The sequence below is a fragment of the Guillardia theta genome, assembly GCF_000315625.1.
Source record: "Guillardia theta CCMP2712 unplaced genomic scaffold GUITHscaffold_22, whole genome shotgun sequence".
Taxonomy (NCBI): Eukaryota; class Cryptophyceae; order Pyrenomonadales; family Geminigeraceae; genus Guillardia; species Guillardia theta.
Genome location: NW_005434652.1, coordinates 554719 through 568155, shown reverse-complemented (window position 1 = coordinate 568155; position 13437 = coordinate 554719). Strand labels below are relative to the sequence as shown.

The following is a 13437-nucleotide window of genomic DNA, read 5'->3' as shown; positions in this document are numbered from 1 at the left end:
TCGCAACCATCTGACGTTGCAGAACTGGAGGACAAGCTGATCATCTGTCGCCTTTGTGGTTGTCATACAATGAGGTCAAAATTCACGGGAGTTCGGACATTTATTGACGCATTAGCAGCTCTCTTCGATGTGACGCTTGTGGATCAGATCTCCAGGCCCTTGCCCCTTCGCCATCTTCACACTCTGGCATTACCAAGATTTACACGATGCACAAGCACGGCTCCACTGTGCTATCCAAGACAGACATTCACAGCCTTGTTCACCTGCATCACTTCTCTTCCGATCCGTCTGCAGAGGCAAAGGCTGAAAGCAAGCTTTCTGAACGGACAGTAGAAGAATGGGAGGTGCTGGTACGCCAAGAGCTCCAGCTCGTTCGCGCTCACCTCCGGGAAGGACAATGTTTTGAAGGAAGTGGGGAAGACAGGCAGATGAAGACGAACTTCACCTTTGGAGTCTTCAGTAGCGTCAGGCCGCACGAGACACCAGCGGTGAACTCAACCATGGTCGAAAAGTTGACAAATGAAGAGGCAAGGGACGGTTTGAGCGTGCAGAGAATGAAAAACAACGTCGCAGACCTGCGGTTCTTCGTGTCTCACCTGAAGGCGTGTGCCAAGAGGATGCGTTCGGAAGCCGACAGAGCTGCTGTGAGAGTGCGAGAGATGGAGGTGAAGGCCGAGACGAGGCCTGCGTCGCAGGACACCCGCGAGAGGACATTGCAGAGGCCGATGCAGCGGTTGCCCGTCAGGTGCATGTGCTGTGGCTGCGACTCCCTTTCAGCGGATCGATGTGACTGCTGTGGAGAAGACTGCTGCGGACTGTCGGGGAAAGAAGTTTTCCCTCACGAGGCTCAGCTGCAACGGAAATCTTCTATCTTTGGCGTCTACACCATGCACGGCTCGACTGCCACACAGTTGGACCAAGAGGACAGGCATAATCTCGTTCACACCAACCACTTCTCGCAAGTCGATGTCGACTCGTCTCCCTTCCTCGAGCGAGAGTTCCAGGCTCCTGCAGACCAAGCTCGTTGGGGTCTAAGGAGCGCTGGTAATACATCCAGCCGGTTGAACTTTCTGTCTGATCCTTTTGGCAGGGCGAGCGGAGAAGACGGCGAGAGACAAAGAGGCAGAATTGAAGCAGGCTTGCAAGTCTTGTGTCGAGCTTGAGGAGGCCATGCTGCTGAAGAACCGGAAGGTGCTTCAAGGTTTATGCAGTTGCTGGTTTGAACCTTGTTTGTTTCTTCTGCAGGATGAGCAAGTGAAGGAGCTGTCCGATGCTCACGCCAGGAAACTAGAAGCTCGCCAACTCCTGCGAGAAGCAGATGCCCTGGACGTAATCATCGCCCGGTGATGAGCATCACATGCGTGCGGCAAGAGACTGACAGCAGCTTGTCCAACTGCAGGCACATTGAGGAGCTCAACGCATTGCAGGAGCGAGTGAGTCGAGTAGAGAATCGCGACATAGAACAAGAATGAACCAAACATGCATTCTTCTACATCTATCACCAGATGAATAGGCTCAAGCGCCTCCTGCAACACGGGGAACGTCGTTGTGCTCCGAGAGCTTGCTGAGCCTTTCATTGAATTCATCGACCCGTTGCCTAGCAGGACGAGTCAGTGAGGTCTAGCTGTATCGTCGCGCACCTGTGACTCTTCTTAGCGTTCTCCTTGGCTCGCCTTTGTTCCAACTTCTGCAGCTGAAGCAAGGTTTCAACTCCCCTCACTCAATGTCACCAGCCACCTGTTCGTCCCACTTCCTCTCGTATGCCGTTCTTCCATCATCGTCAAGGTCTTGCTTGGTACTGACATCCTACTTTACCGATCCATCTAGCAACAAATGAGTCACCTCTTGCTTTCTTTGGTCTCCACGACTTCATTCCCGGCCTTTGTGTCCTTCTTCAGCTTCTTCTTTCTGCACAACAGAGCTTAGAAATCCTGCTGCTCGTATGTGATCTGTCATGAGGACAACTGCAATCACAATGAACAGCTCTCTCCTAACGAAGCTTTGTTATCTCACTCTTGCATCGTTGCATTGCGACTTCGAGCAGAATCAATCCCAGCTGCTCCCCTCATTGTACTTTCACCTATCGCGTCCTGCTTTCGATCCTCCACAAGCCTCCCTTCCGCTTCCCTCATCTCAACTTGCTCTTGCTCTTACCTCACGTCCCTCACTTCCCTCTCCTTCCAGTTGACATCCTCTCTCTCTCCTCTCTCTCCTCTCTTACTTGATCGCTCCTTCCAGCGGCTTCTTCAGTTTGAGCTTCCCGCCCACCACATTCTCCATTGTAGCGCGAGGACCCCCGGCCTGCCCGCCTCAGACCGAAGGACTGACTAGAGAAGTAATCGAGCTAATTGAGTTTTAGATGCCCTGAGACACCTCAGAGAAAGAGGTAGTATGGGAGGTAAAAGATAGTTGCTGTCTTTTCTCCCTGCTGCCAAAGCATTTGGTCGCAATGCTGTGTGCTTGGAGTAACAGAGGAAGAACTCACAGTGAGAGGAGAGAAGGAGGAGGCGGAGATGATGCAAGGAGAGGAGAGAAGATGCGAAAAATGAGGAAGGAGGGAGGGAGAAGGGTTGGAGATGCAGGAGGGAGCGGATAGAAAAAGAAGAGAGGGAGGAAAGGAGGGAGCGTGGGGGGGAAGGAGGGAAATACAAGAAGGAGACTGGAGAGGAAATGCACAGAAGAAGAGTGATAACGAGTTGAATGGCCAGAAGGAGATATTTCTGAGAAAACTGACAAGAGGGAAGGGCGCGCGATGATTTCTGTCCTTCATGTGGTAACATCTACAATTCAATCAGGCCTTAATCGCTTGTCCTATCTTCCATCCATGATGTGCTGATGATGGCAATGCTCTTCTGTTGCAACTGAGCGGAGCAGTAGTCAGACCGACAACATGAGCGCGATGGCAATGCATGATGAGGCTCTCCTTTGCATCTGGATCAGCTTCCTTGGTTTTGCCCTGGACAAGAGCGCTGGGTCAGCTGCTCTTGTTCACACCCTTAGGAGATTTCCTGCCCCAGCGCCCCCCCACAGCTACCACCAGGGAAGAGGCCTTGAACGCTGGACGCTGCGTTGCGCTAACTCACTGAGAATGCGAGGAGGCGATGGAAACGACGGTGACAGATTTTGATCAAGTCGTCTCCATTTCTCTGAGATGAGTTTTCGTTGCAGCGGAGGAGGTCGACAAGGGATGGGGAACCTACGACCTTGACGCGAAAGACCCGTTCCTCGATGATGGCGAGGAAAACGACCGACCTTGGCCCGAAGAGGCGAACGCGAAGGATGAAGATCAACAGCTTGCCCGAGGTCTGTACACCTGGCCTCTGCGAATGATTTTGAGCCGCCATCCCTCCAGGAATGAAAGAGAGGCTCATACTGGGAGAAAATAAATGGTTTGCAACGTTGCTGGAATACAATATTTGATTCTTTCTTTGCAGGTACGATGACATGTACGCTGGGGTAGACAAGAATAAGTATGGGGACTACGACATGCATTTCGACAAGGACAAAGATTCGGATAGTTCTGAGGTTGAATCCTCCGAGAAGGATGAGATTGAAAGGATATTGGAAGACAATCCCGAAGTGATTGGAAGCGAGCAGCATGCTCCATTGCTGAATTAGGTTGTGCTGTAGGGATATCTTGGCCAAGTGGACGAAGAAGGAAAGAAACGCTTGTATCCCTATCTGAAGGAGAAATACAAGTGATCTCAACTCCCAGCAACAGCGTTCGGAACTGATAGCATGCCGTACCATGCAGATATTATGAGAGGAATGTGACTCTCGAAGAGCGACCGCCCCAGCATCAGTTCCGAGTTGGAGATCTTGTGACGCTTTCGAAAGATTTTAAGGTGGATGGGAAGTGGTCGGTAGGAAACCTGACTGCCTGCCCTAGACCTTCAACGTCTCCAAGTACCTCAAGCCGGGAAGGGACGACGTGCGAAGCTCCTGTGCTCACTCCCAGTGACTGACCAGTGAGCAGGTCTCAGATCTCGATTCTGACCTGCCACTCAACGATGCTCAGTTTGGTCCCCTCAAACCGGAGGTTAAGCAGTATTCTGCAATTCGAAATCTGTGTCTTTGTGATGCTTTTTGTATTTCGAAGGACGTCGGAGTGATTGTAGAGGACGACAACGCATTGAAACCTTACCTCGTACGCCGATTCTCTCAGTTGTTTGTCTAATTTCCAAACCTTCCAGGTCCGAGCTCTCGATTCGAAGACGCTCAAAGATGGTTGTCCTCCCGAGTTTGTTGACACGTGGTGGTCAGTCGGCCATGCCTCTCAAGGATCACTCCTTATTTCCTTCTCAGGTACCTGCCGGAGGTCCTCCAACGCTATCACCCTCCTCAGAAGATTGAATTTGCCCCTGACGCGACTGTACGCAACTTGTCATCCGCAATTGGCGTGCTTGGTAAACCTCCTGCGCCAGATTGAAATCCCTCGCGACTTCCCAAGTGTCAAGCTGGCCATGAAGAATTTGTCTGAGGTCTGCTGGACGCGCTTCGGATCGCACACACTGCAGTCACCTTGTCTGTTAGGGCCAGTCCCTCTTTGTGAGGAGCGGGGACTATCGATACGAAGAGGTAGGAAGGAAACATCAGCTCTCCGGGAGCTTGAAGACATCAATTGACAGTCACGCGCTTCCCACGCAGGCCATCGAGATCGGCGACCACCCCAAAGGCCGGCATCCGCTCTCCATAAAGACATCATTCCGAACCCTCGTAAACTCACCTGCCGAAGTGAAGACGCTGACTGGTGCAAGAACATGACAGGGGAGGCGCGATCTCGCAGCTGGGGCAGGCTGATCTTCGGGCTATGGGTTAGGAGGCAGCGAGTGGTTGCAACGCATGACCGCCAGGGTGCAGGCGCATGGCCGCATTGAGACGATGACGATGCTACATACTACCAACCTGTGCTTCACGGTAGACCCTCGTGAGGCCCCGCTTGAAGTTCACTTGCGCTTAGGGATGCGTCGAGGTGCACGCAGGTCCTTGGAAGTTCCGCAAGTCCCAGGTGGGGGGAGTGGGAAGTCTCGAGAGGATGACGAACGACAGTTTCGCTCTGCTGGTGGCATTGCGATCAAGCTCATGAGCGAAGGGAACGTGTCCTGCATTGCCTGTGGAGTGGTAGTCTGTGTTGCTGGCTTCAGAAGCATCTGACTCTCTGTCAGGGAGGGTTCGCCTGGCCTATCAGCTTGAACTCGGCAGCCGACGGAATCTACTGCTCGTAGACACACGAGGGCCAGCACACTTGATATGCTTGACAATTGCTGGCAGAGGGAAAAGCCAATGCCAGCTTACGAGATGCACTGTAGACAAGACTGGCAGAGCTTCAGGTGCAAGGAGGAGGGAAAGAAGGAGGAGGAGGAGGGTGTGGGGGTGTGGGGGGGCCGCGGGTGAGGAAAGAGTACCTGTTCTGATATTCCAGCAGGGTTGGGAGTGTACGCCCAGGACAGATCAGCGGTGGTTGCAATGGACACCAACTTCGACCAGAATGATAGAGCGATAGGCAAGGAAAAGAAGCAACCCTTCGATGTTGCCAGTGAGTTTGCTCTTCTAGGATACAACGATGAAGCTTGTTTCGTCCTTTACAAATGCACGTAATGCCGCCCTCCTGCGCTTTGAGATGTTTGAAAGCGATGGGGTAGGATAACGAGGACGAGAAACGAAGCGTTCTATTCCGGGTTGAGGAGCATGAAGAGCACCCTCATCCTAAGAAGCTCCCGCATCGAAGGTCCTCTGTGGTTCAGGCAAGCTCTCCCCTCTGCTCCTCCTCGCTCTCCTGCCTTTCATTGCCTGGCGCTGCTCTGACGTTTGACTCTGATCATCCGCGTTCCATTCCTCTCATTCCTTTGCCTCTCGCCATCCTTTCGCCCCCTCCTCACTCTCCCCCTCTCCCCCCTTTCTCGTTTGCCTCAAATTGACTCGCTCTCTCGTGCCAACTCCTTTGCCTCTGCTTCTCTTCCTCAGAGGTCGCCTGCCCGGTGAGCTAGGTCTCACTGGCGACTATCCCGGGGACAACATCATGGGGCCTCTGCCGGAGCAGCCAATGTGAGCCCTCAGAGCTTGACCCTCGTGATCTGACGTGCGTCGCTCTTCAGGACGGACTTGCCAGGAAGCCACGGGAAACTCCTCCTGCCTACCATCGACGACAGGCAGGGAACTCGCGCTCGCTTCTCTACCTGACGCATCCTGTACTGCAGACTCTCATTCCGTGCAAATCTCCTTCCAGTCAACTGGGAACCTGACCACTACTAGCGGCACCAAGCCTGACCTCTACTAGCCGCACACAACCTTTAGTGAGCAACGAACAGGTCTCGCACTCCTGCCAGGAGGAATTGAACTAGTAGAGTCGATGCAGATTGTATGAGCATGCGCGAAGTGACTTGAGAGACAAGAAACCAGTCATTGAAGCTCATACCGATGAGAATGAAAGAGCCCCTGGCTCATCTTGAAAAGGCATCAGGAAGACACATGTGGTTGTGGAGAGTTTGTTGATGCTGACCAACAGCAAGTGTCGAAGCTTCTCGCCTCTACATCTTAGGCTATACTCTCCGAGACCTTGAGCGCCTCAAGAAAAAGTTCTTCGATCGGTTTCTCCCTCATCTTCTCATAAACCAGCTTGAGCTTGTCACGGACACGCTTCTTGTCTCGCCTGCTCATCCGTCAAAGGCGCTGTCGTTCAGAGAGTCAGAGCTCACCTTCTGATAGTAAGTTGTTTTGCTCTCCTCCTCGCTTCAGCTGGTCGGGTATGGCGCTGCGGGAAGAGATCAGTACAGCATGTCCTCACCCCCTTGATGTCTTACTTGGTTGTTTCTGAGCTTTTGAGGCAGTCCATCAGCCAAGAGCTTCTTCTTTAGTCTCTTCGTGGCTTGTTCAGGTGTGGTGTTTCCGTCCAGCCAAACTCCGAGACCATTGTCAGGGTAGGGGAGCTCTCCGGGGGCAAGCTTCCGCGTCACAGCCCTGACCTTTATCTTCTTTTCCACCTTCTTCTTCTTTGCAACCTTGGTTGAAGCGAATCGGTCACCAACCATGCTAAGTGGATTGTAACCAAGCATGCTGCGGATAGCCTTGTTGTGCGATGGCAGCAGGAGGAGCGAAGAACTAGAGTGAAAGCTCCTGAAGGAGAGGGCAGTGAAGCCTGGAAGGAAATTCAAGGGCCTTGTTGGCAATCCTGACGACAAGACTCTGGGACGGGGGAATGAGGAAGAGGAGGAGGAGAGGAGGCGGCAGGAGGCTCTCATCGCTTCCCCCCCGCATCTCCTAGACGCCTGTCGCAACATGCTCGCTAGCATCGCAGCCGCAGCCGCTGCTCGCCAAACTGTACAAGTTCGGAAGTTTAGTAACGAGAAATTCTGAAAGTTTCAGCAGTGAAAGTTTGGAAAGTTGGAGTTTGGGGAGGCCTTTCGTGTAACGGTCAAGTAACGTCAGTTGCAACGTGACGTAACGGCCGGTCGGAACTTGAAGGGACAGCTAGTTGGGGGATCTTGGGTACAGGAAGGCAGGGGTATTCTCAGGGGTAGGGGGTGGGTACAGAGATGTAGGGTGGGTATCCGTTTTCTTGCATGGCATTTGTATCTGATTCATTGATGTGTGGGGTAGTGGTAGTACTCGGAAGGGGTGTGTTGATCTCAAATAGGGTGGTGTTCAATGGGGGTGGTACCCTGACCCTTCGGGCGGAGCTCAGGAGCTTCAATGACCCCTTAGAGTACCAAAGGCCATACTACCCCACCCCTCGGGGGATAGCCTACCTCCAAGAAACCCCTACCCTAGGTGTCGAAATTACCACCCTGCTTTAAAAATTACCTACCCCCAAGATCCTATAAAACTACCCTTGTTTTTAAGGGTCCCTCCTAATGACAACCTACCCCCCTATTTCAGATAGGCATGCTTGGTACCCAATACCTTTACTACCCCTCCCTCGACTCTTGGATGAGGGTTGCTTCGAGTAGGGGTAGTTTTAGCCTTCTGTACAGGGGTACATCTCTGGATGGGGATAGTGAAAATGAGGACTCCAGCGAAATGAGGAAACGAGGGATTGCGAGTTCGAGGAGGAGGAGGAGGTAGAGGAGCAGGAAGAGAACTAGTGAAGTAACGATGAGGAAGACGATGGAACAGGTGAAATGGAAGGCGATGATGACCAGGATTGAACGCGCCAAGGAAAGTTGGAGAAGGATAGGTTCGACTGTCGGGGACCCTGTGACGAGGGGTCTGAGGAGGAGGAGCTATTCATGAATACCATGAGTACAGAAGTGGAAGAGGAAACGTGTTAGAGGATGAGGAAGAGACAGAGAGATGGGCAGGGGCAGGGGCAGGGGCAGGGGCAGGGGCACACGGCACAAAGGCGGGGGGGTTCACATGGGGCTATGATTGATTCGCTTATCCGTTTTCCTCGTCGGCAACAACTCACCCGCATCTTGCAGGTTCATCATGTCAGGTGCCTTGGACAAGAAGGTCGCGCTGCTCGAAAAGACGCTGCTGGAAGAAAGGAATCGACACTTGCAGCAGCTCAGGGAAATCGCCTCTGCGGCTGGCTTGAGAGAAGCTCAAGCTGTGTCGATCTTGGCTTCGTGCAGGCGCTCAGGAGTGCCCAGCAGCATCGTTGCTCACATCGGACCTGGGACCTCTCCTACTGACAGCGAGGGAAGCTCGAGCACCGCTCCCCCTCAAGGCGCACAGGATCCCCCGCGATCAAAGCTTGACAGGTGGATCACGCGGACCAAGGTTAGCCCTGGCACCGGGTTGAGCCCCGACTGCTTCTCGCTCTCTCCCGAAAGTCTGCACAGTGAGAACAAGCTCGACCGATGGTTAGCTCGACTGAGACGTGACCGTTGCCCCGAGGAGAACCGCAGCAGAAGCAAGCTTGACCGTTGGATTGGAAGGACCCAACAGCGTGACCACGAAGCTGTAGGCACAGCTTGCCCATCCGAGTCATGGGAGCGAGAGCTTGTGAGCATGAGCGAAGCCGCTCACGACAAAGAGGTGGAGATATTCAAGAGGATCCAAGAATCGTGGAAGTCCATGGATAAGGTGCTTGCCGTGTTCGATGACCAGAACAAGGAAAGCGACGAGGAGAACTCTGGAAGTGAGAAGCAAGATAATGCAAAAGCTGTCTACTGCACTCGGTGTGGTGGGAACATTCCTGATTCACCCACGAGCCTTCAGAAGGAGTCCTCCAATGATTGGAATAACAGCGCAGGACGAGATGGCCGAGAGGGTACACAGATGGGACTGAGGATGGAAGAGAAGAGCAGAGGTCTGACAGTCACTCATGTGGTTCCGGGAGGTCAAGCGGGTCAAGCAGGACTTGAGGTTGAACTTGATTGACATGTTGCTGTTGTCTGCCTCTAACATGATGTGCCCTCAGGTCAAGGATGTCATCCGTCAAGTCAACGGACGCAAAGTCTCCTCGCTCAAGGCCTTCGGCAGCGTCGTTCGTGACTCGCCATGTGACGTCGTCTGCCTCGACTTGATACGCGGGTCTGGATCAAGCCACAAGCACCTCACCCTTTACTCTCGAATCCGCCCGCATGATGAGTCGGCGACAGAGGACGAGAAGAAAATATCACAAGAGTCTTTGAAGGAGATTTATTGCTCCACACAGGGATCAGAGAAGGTATATCACCTCTGTCTTGGTGATGTTAAAGCTGCTCACACATGAACTCACAGGTGGACCGAGAGAACAAGAACAAGAAAATCTTCCTTGCACCCTCGAACACACAAGCCAAGTACAACAAATACGGCAAAGACACGAAGCTTTGGATCCCGGAGTCAGACGAGTCCTCCCCGGATGTCCTTGCAGCCTCCTCCTCGTCTACCCGCACAGAGATCGGGGGATTCTTCATGTTCCCTCCTGGTTGCCCTCTGCTCTTGTCGAGTGCCTCGGATGCTCACGGCTTATCAGGTCACCCCGACTACGTTCCTCTGCCTCCAGGAGAAGCCGCTCTCATTGCAGGTCCCGAACTTGATACATGCAAGAGCAACGCTGACGGCGACGTCGCAGGCCGAGAGCACGTGCACCCGTCGGAGCGTCTGGCCCCTCACTGGTCGCACGTCACCTTCACCTCCCCCACCGGCGTGGAGATCCGTGCGCAGGTAACTGAATACCCAGCTGCTCCTTTAATTCCCGTGAGATTCGCTGAGCTGGGGGCTGCAGGCTCGTCACGCTACCTACGGCACCATCGAGCACATCTCGGGCCCTCTAGTGCATGCCGACCCCATCACCGCCCATCAGGAACTCTCCAATGCGGATCAGATCAGGTGGCTGTTCCCCTGCGACCCCGTTGAGCCCGCTGAAACGTCATGGCAGGAACACAGTCGCCTACATCAAGAGAGGAGGGGCTCCCTTCACCAAGAAGGCTCGTGTGGCTGTTGCCGCAGGCGCCGTCGCCTGCGTTGTCGCGAATCATGACCGAGAAACGTTTGGGATGTCCTACACGGACGATGGCATGCCCTTCGATGCGCTTAACATCCCTTGCGTCATGATCTCAAGGTGCCTCTACATCCGATTCTGTGTCTTTCCTCCTCCTCTCGTCTCCTCTCGTCTCCTCTCCTCTCCTCTCGTCTCCTCTCCTCTCCTCTCCTCTCCTCTCCTCTCCTCTCCTTCCTCTCCTCTCGTTCTACCCTTCCTTGTTTCATTTCGCCATGTGACTGATTCATCATCCAGTGACGTGGCAAGCAAGCTTGAGGCCTTCGACTCCTGGACTGTCGTCCTGGAACCAGCAAAGCCTGAGCAGCAAGGGAGCAAACGACCCCCTCCCGCTCCTGCTGCGACGACTGCAAGCGCGACCAAGGGAGAGAGCAGCTCCTCTCCGAGTGGCCCGTCCACCGGTAGTGCATCCCTTGTTGCCGTTGCCCTCTGACCACGTGGCAGGAGGAGGAAGGAACTTGGAGACTCTGCCCGCTGACATCGTGGGGGCCAAGTTGGGACATCCAGGGAAGAAGCCAACCATGTGGAAGAAGATCAAACTGCTGCTGCCGTAGATGATCCCACGCTGGAGATTGAAGTGTAAATTTAACTTGTCGTTAGTGTTATGAGTGAACTCGTAGTATGCGAGTACGTTGCAAGTGCAGAGCTTCACATCGCAAAGGAGGTTGACGTCGGTGACGTTTATCTACAACATACAAAAACAATATTCACAGTGCTCTCAGCAGCACAAGGTTTCAAGTCCAGAAGTTTTCAGCCTCTGCTCGAATTTTTTCCATCTGATCCGCAGATACTTCAGCCCTAGCTTCGAAACGTGGCTCAAGCTCTTCCAAGGGAACTCGTTCTGTGTCCACCGAAGGGTCTATGATGGAAACGCTGTCCCCTCCACATGCGATGTTCACGAATGGTCGAGCGATGGGAGACACGTCCGGTATGGTGAACTTCTTCTCGTTCGAGATCTGCAACAAACTCGTAAGAACAAGCACACCGACTGGTCACTCTTCCTCACCTCAAACGTCAAGGAGCAAGAGTTGCGATCGTGCACAATCCTGATGATCGTGCCGGTACCGAACGACAACGCACCGACTCGAGGGTCTCCAACTTGTCTCTTTGCGTCCTACATAGCCATCATCAGTCACAGGCCAGCAAGTCAAGCAGCTGCTTCTCACCTCTGTAAGTGATCGCTGACCCCATCGCTCTGTTTTGCACACATACCCGTAACTCCCGAGCATCCATGCTCTCGTCCCCAGGTTTCGCGCGAAGCCATGGCTCGGGAATTGAGGCTCTTCCATCACACCGACAAAGATGACGCCAGTCTGTTTCTCCACTCGCAGAACCCACTCGCTCACGCCGGTCAACACCTTCTTACCCCACAGAGCAAACGAGGCACTTTCCAGTCGGCCAATCTTTGTAACAGTTCTTTTCTGCCTTCCAATAAGATGCATATCATTGCATAAAATGCTTTCATCGAACGAACAAACTTCCAAGACGGCTGCCTCGTTGCTTCCTTGAACATTTGGTGTGCCTACGTTGACAGCAAATGGCGAGGAGGGCCTCGTTGGCACAAAAGAAGGCATAGTGTTCGAAAAAGGCTTTACATCTCCGGATTGGCCACCTCTGTTCCTCTGCAGCGCTTGCATGGCATGCTCTGCACGTTGCCTGGCAATCATCAGGGCTCTCAGCTCCTCTTCCTCGTTCGATACATCCTCTCCCATTCCTATCCCCGCGGCGGAAGTTATGAATTCCGAAGGTGGTCTGGTTGATCCGAGGAGGAAAGGAATTCTCTTATACAAGGAGGTGCTTTCAGGCGGAGCCAGGACTGCCATAGCAGCTCGTTTGCCTCTCTGAGTTCCAAAGAGAAAAGGAATCCGTGTTGGAAGCTTGTTGATGTCTCCGCTAGCGGCGTCCACGGCAGACGGAAACGACTCCGCCCAACCGTCCCTAAACCGGATGCTCGAGGTTTCTTTGTACTCCGACTCAGTCCACGACGGCTTTTGCTTCAGATTTTCATCTGGAATTTCAAAATCTGATCGAGCATTCAACGTGGGAAGATTCCTCAGAATGTTCTCCCCAAGGTTAGAGACACCATTTCGCAGGGGAGAGAGCATGTTCCAAGCTTCGAACTTGGTAGGGTCCTCACCGTTGGGAACAATTTCACTTTCGCCTGAGCTACGGTCAAAGCTTCTCCCCTTGGACATTGTGAAGATGAATGGTGAGCTGTTCTGTGGAGGCATCTCATTTGATCTTGGCGCGTCATCCTGTTGAAATCAAGTCAGCATTTTCAAGGCATGAAAGAAGACGTACATTCTCTCTCCTTCCTTTATATGCCCCATACTCGATCTTCTCCCGCTCAAGCGTCCCTGCACCAGTTGCACTGACATGTGCGCGCCCTGTTCGCGTGGAGCTGCCGCGGGAAGCCCGGCTCCTCTTGGGCATCTGAGGGCTCTCAGGCTTGTTCTTGTCGCTACCAGGAGATCTCATCCTACAGACGATGTTCAACTTCCGTATCGACTTCACCCCACATGAGACTGTTGCTCTCATGGAGCTCGGCGCGAGCATGTTTGGTGACTGGGTCAGGAAAGATTCGGACGAATGGGCTAACACCCAGACGACTACAACCGACCTCAACACTGAGTTCATGTTGTTGAAGGGTTCTTCACTGAGTTAGTAGCCACGGAGCAGGCGGCAAGTTGAAGTAGATTCGACCTTATGCCAACACATCCATTCCCAATCACACTGTCAGCAATTGTAGCTCGAAGAAGAAAAACTTTGGTCGAGGAAGGGAAATAGGGGAAGGAGATGAGAAGACCCTGAGAGGTCGAGTAGAGGAACAGAGAGCCGAGGGTTGGTCGAAAGAAACCCTCTGGGTGAAAGGAGGAAGGGGGACGGGGGGAACCGCAGGGTTTGGGGTGGGTGTGTGGAGGACGGGGGGGGGGGGGGCTTGGAAGGTTTGGGGGGGGGTGGAGTTGGTCGGGGGGGTTTGGGGGTAGTTGTTGGCGTGGTTCGTAGGTTCGTAG

At 53.4% G+C, this 13437-nt stretch overlaps 6 protein-coding genes across 6 annotated transcripts; 3 read left to right on the top strand and 3 right to left on the bottom strand.

Annotated features, from left to right (window-relative positions):
- Window positions 1–206: 206 nt before the first annotated feature.
- GUITHDRAFT_136865 (hypothetical protein) lies at window positions 207–1472 on the top strand (the record flags this gene model as incomplete). Its single annotated transcript, XM_005835280.1, has 4 exons — window positions 207–1044; window positions 1091–1191; window positions 1246–1343; window positions 1400–1472. The coding sequence occupies 4 exons, from the start codon at window positions 207–209 to the stop codon at window positions 1470–1472; spliced, it is 1110 nt and encodes a 369-aa protein (XP_005835337.1).
- Window positions 1473–1515: 43 nt separating this feature from the next.
- On the bottom strand, window positions 1516–2069 carry GUITHDRAFT_105964 (hypothetical protein; the record flags this gene model as incomplete). Its single annotated transcript, XM_005835279.1, has 5 exons — window positions 1516–1597; window positions 1641–1693; window positions 1738–1798; window positions 1843–1908; window positions 2014–2069. 5 exons carry the CDS (start codon window positions 2067–2069, stop codon window positions 1516–1518), a joined length of 318 nt encoding a protein of 105 aa, XP_005835336.1.
- An 830-nt stretch (window positions 2070–2899) lies between these two features.
- GUITHDRAFT_105963 (hypothetical protein) lies at window positions 2900–6180 on the top strand (the record flags this gene model as incomplete). The annotated part of the gene is made up of 22 exons (XM_005835278.1): window positions 2900–3113; window positions 3169–3303; window positions 3353–3389; window positions 3435–3579; window positions 3631–3698; window positions 3755–3845; window positions 3890–3931; window positions 3977–4039; window positions 4100–4147; window positions 4194–4258; window positions 4306–4372; window positions 4425–4481; window positions 4534–4578; window positions 4758–4814; window positions 4861–4917; window positions 4961–5008; window positions 5050–5121; window positions 5166–5221; window positions 5272–5330; window positions 5426–5594; window positions 5965–6045; window positions 6096–6180. 22 exons carry the CDS (start codon window positions 2900–2902, stop codon window positions 6178–6180), a joined length of 1761 nt encoding a protein of 586 aa, XP_005835335.1.
- A 290-nt stretch (window positions 6181–6470) lies between these two features.
- On the bottom strand, window positions 6471–7305 carry GUITHDRAFT_162468 (hypothetical protein). The gene is made up of 3 exons (XM_005835277.1): window positions 6801–7305; window positions 6696–6751; window positions 6471–6649 (listed from the first exon to the last, which is right to left on the bottom strand). Exons 1-3 carry the CDS (start codon window positions 7287–7289, stop codon window positions 6535–6537), a joined length of 660 nt encoding a protein of 219 aa, XP_005835334.1. The 5' UTR covers window positions 7290–7305; the 3' UTR covers window positions 6471–6534.
- Window positions 7306–8415: 1110 nt separating this feature from the next.
- Window positions 8416–11052, top strand: GUITHDRAFT_162467 (hypothetical protein). The gene is made up of 9 exons (XM_005835276.1): window positions 8416–9306; window positions 9362–9610; window positions 9664–9850; window positions 9899–9949; window positions 9998–10089; window positions 10151–10254; window positions 10304–10486; window positions 10661–10824; window positions 10868–11052. Exons 1-9 carry the CDS (start codon window positions 8425–8427, stop codon window positions 10975–10977), a joined length of 2022 nt encoding a protein of 673 aa, XP_005835333.1. The 5' UTR covers window positions 8416–8424; the 3' UTR covers window positions 10978–11052.
- Window positions 11053–11157: 105 nt separating this feature from the next.
- GUITHDRAFT_136861 (hypothetical protein) lies at window positions 11158–13060 on the bottom strand (the record flags this gene model as incomplete). The annotated part of the gene is made up of 4 exons (XM_005835275.1): window positions 11158–11379; window positions 11430–11537; window positions 11590–12678; window positions 12725–13060. 4 exons carry the CDS (start codon window positions 13058–13060, stop codon window positions 11158–11160), a joined length of 1755 nt encoding a protein of 584 aa, XP_005835332.1.
- Window positions 13061–13437: the final 377 nt, after the last annotated feature.